Consider the following 3,323-nt stretch of genomic DNA (forward strand, 5'->3'; position numbering starts at 1 on the left):
AAGTTCATTGGTTTTGTTAAAAAAATTTAGTTTGTTTGGGCTTGGGTTGTATAGTCTCAAATTTGGTTCTTAGAAGGTTGTTTGTGATGCTAGAGGTGGTGTCGTAGCGATAGATGATAATATTTTGTGGTTGGTGGTGATGAAGGAAGTCAAGTTCAAGTTGGGCTATAAAACTCTCGAATAATGACTGATTTTGTGATCAGTCATTAATTCCTTCGGTTACAGTTGTACCCTTACCCCAGCAACACGGTGGTTAAAATACTATTTTTCAAGTAAATTAGAGTAAATTAGAAAGTATGTGAGTTGTTATTTAAAAAAATGATCAAAAATAATAATAACTAATCAACAACATATAGTTGATGAGAGGGACGATCATGTTTATCTACATCTATATACTATCTAATAATGAAGGATATCGTGTGCCACAAAGTCGTGTTCGCAAGTTGTGCCCATATTAGCTAATGAGAGGGACCAGTCGTGTTTATAGATCAACTTGAATTACATGTATCTAGAAACGGAGCCAATTCAAACTTACAAAAATCAAATTCACGTGTATTCAAAACCGCGTATGTTCTCAAAATTCAAAGTTGTATTCACATGTATCTATCTATGTATAGAATATCTATCAAAAAATCCTATGTGTCGCTCTCTGGTTGCTCCCCAACCCCTCTCAAGCCATCAGATTGTTTGATTTGTGAACGTAACAATCTAATATATACATATTAGATCAAAACAAAACAACGTTAAAAAATAAAACAAATCATTAAAAAGTATAAAATATCAAAACAATTAAAAACACGTCCTTTATGTATGAACGTTTTTCAATAGACGTCATTTAGCGAAAGGTATGGCAGAAAACATACTCGATGTTTCAAATCCCTTTCACGTTAAGTCCTTTGACCCTAACCACGTTAACTTTTCTCGTTAAATTTGGTCATGTGCAAGGCACGTGAGGGTAGTTTTGTAACTTTACACCGTTATTTACTAATCAGAAATAAATGAAATAAATATATTTAAAAACAAATACCTCTCTTTCTCTCCTCTCTCATCTTCATCTTCATCTTCACCCACAAACCACCACCTGCCACCGCCACCACTTGCCTCCGCCGCCGCCACACTTCACCTGCCACCGCCACCACACTTCACCTGCTACAGTCTATTTACAACATCAAAACCCAGCAATGGATCCTCTAACAGCTCTCCGTGAGATGACTATCCACAACGAGCTCAACAAAATCGTTCGAGTCGGCGACCACTACTACTTCGGCCCATCTCTCGTCCCCCTGCACCATCGAAACCGCTTACCGATCCAAACAAGGGAATGCATGTTCCTCTTTCAATTTTATAATCCAACTCTTGTTATTTTTCTCACTTAGGATATTTCTTTGTTTTTTTTTGCATATTGGATGCATGCATTGGACTTATTACACTTATGGACTCTTGTTGGAGTCTGTCATATGGGCTTCTTCTTTAAGTCTCTAGCTTCCCTTCCAATTGAATAGGCTCCTTCTCAAAATAGCTCTGTGGCTCCAGGCTATCATCCTATGAGTTTGGTATGGTGTTTTGGTAAATTGATTCGGTTAATCCTTGCCTTATTTGGTGACCTGCTTCTTGGCTATAAGAATAGTGATCGTGGCTGTTGGAACAATATAACTCCATCATACAATTACAAATCTCTTATATTTATCTAGGGTTTCAACCCATATGTTCTTCTCAATTTCTTATTTCAAGATTTTTCTTGTTTAGTTGTTTTGAAAATTGTTTCTTGTAAACTTCTTATTAAGATTGAATAATTTGTGATCCACTTTGTGACATGTTTGGATACTTAGAATTACATGACTGCAAATCTGCAATGCAATCTAAAAAGTTTGTTCGGTTTTGGAAAATATCATATTTCATAAATAAAAACATAAGAACATACATACATCATACATGCATACATTATACATTGTTAGACAATGAAACCGCATACTCAACTTAATTCATATATAACACAGTTGCACACAATGTTTTTTTACCCATAATCATTTCATTAATATATTCGATTTCTTCAATTTAAGATTGGCAACATAAGAAGCTAACATCTCCACACGCACCTTCTCAACATCCGTACGAATGCCCAAATCGGTTTTAAAAGGCTTCGTAAGCTTTCTATATCCATCCTTTACTTTCGTCGGAAGAAGCCTATTCACTTGGCTGCTCCTCCCTTGGTGACTTATGTCAATGCTCACTAGACCTGTCTTACAATAAAGTGCAAAATCTTCACAATTGTTATTACGCAAGCTATACTCTTCATACCCATTTTCATGCAGATAAGTGGCCCTGTGTATGACTTCTTCTGGAGGATCTGACATCTTGGTGGTGCACGTCCCGCCTCTAATTAGTTTGACACGAACGAACGCGCGCTGTGCTTGGTATTTGTATCGGTAGAGTGATCCATTTCTTATGAAGCAGTCTATGCAAGTCATCCTTACTCCACCACCAGCTACTTTTTCTGTCCCGCAATACGATATCGGACAAGCTGGGGTTTTCATGACGCTTGAGCTCGCTGATAAACCAAGTTTACCATCTATTTTTGGGTTCACAAAATGAATAATCTTGTCTTGTCCGATGAAGATTCCTGCATATATATACATGTTTTTATAAATGAATTAACAACAATATATAAGTGAATAATTAACACAGAAATTGAACTGACCATGATGATTATACATTTGCTTCCTCCAAGTATATACGTGATCTCCTTCCTTGAGCTCGGATCTTTTGATTCTCTGGGAAAATAGATCCATAGCTCATTTGCTAGTCAAAACAATCTCAAGGCAGTATTTATATGCATATTATGGAGGAAAAAGAAATGAAATTGCATTTCATAGTAGTCAAAAACTTTATTATCGTAGGCAAGACGTTTGAAAATTCAACCTTCTTTTTATGAGTCAACTGAAATAATGTGTGTCTAAACGGAGCCAATACAAACTTCCAAAATGTATACACACACATATAGATGTAAATTATATGGAAGGAGAAGAAGAATGGAAATTAGTGTCTATGATAGATATCGTTTGATTGACTTTTGAATGCTCAATCCTCTTGTTATCTAGACCCAGTGTTTCCAAAATAAACATAGGCCAAGAGTTTTAATTTAATCTCTGACCGTATTGACAATTCAGAGTCCTCAATTCAACTTAAAAGATAGTGACCTGAGAGGGATTTCGCCTCTCGGTAATTAGGAGTTGAAAAACGTTGTGCTTTTCTAAAGGATTGCGGGTTCCCTTCGTAAAAGAATGTGTAATTTATGTATATACATTTTTTCAACTACAAGTATG

At 36.0% G+C, this 3,323-nt stretch overlaps 1 protein-coding gene across 1 annotated transcript; it reads right to left on the bottom strand.

Annotated features, from left to right (window-relative positions):
• Positions 1 to 2,024: 2,024 nt before the first annotated feature.
• Positions 2,025 to 2,789, bottom strand: LOC143606881 (protein LEAD-SENSITIVE 1-like). Its single transcript, XM_077082504.1, has 2 exons — positions 2,699 to 2,789; positions 2,025 to 2,620 (listed from the first exon to the last, which is right to left on the bottom strand). Exons 1-2 carry the CDS (start codon positions 2,787 to 2,789, stop codon positions 2,025 to 2,027), a joined length of 687 nt encoding a protein of 228 aa, XP_076938619.1.
• Positions 2,790 to 3,323: the final 534 nt, after the last annotated feature.

This window comes from Bidens hawaiensis, unplaced genomic scaffold (assembly GCF_021521415.1).
Source record: "Bidens hawaiensis isolate Kalapana, Puna unplaced genomic scaffold, B.hawaiensis_p1.1 tig00077954_1, whole genome shotgun sequence".
Taxonomy (NCBI): Eukaryota; Viridiplantae; Streptophyta; class Magnoliopsida; order Asterales; family Asteraceae; genus Bidens; species Bidens hawaiensis.

What these genes read in the sequence shown, in the direction of transcription:
- LOC143606881 (XM_077082504.1), bottom strand. Translation starts at nt 2,789, where the DNA reads ATGGATCTATTTTCCCAGAGAATCAAAAGATCCGAGCTCAAGGAAGGA. An exon ending in GCAAATGTATAATCATCATG is followed by an intron (nt 2,621 to 2,698) that starts GTCAGTTCAATT and finishes ATATATATGCAG; the next exon opens with GAATCTTCATCGGACAAGAC.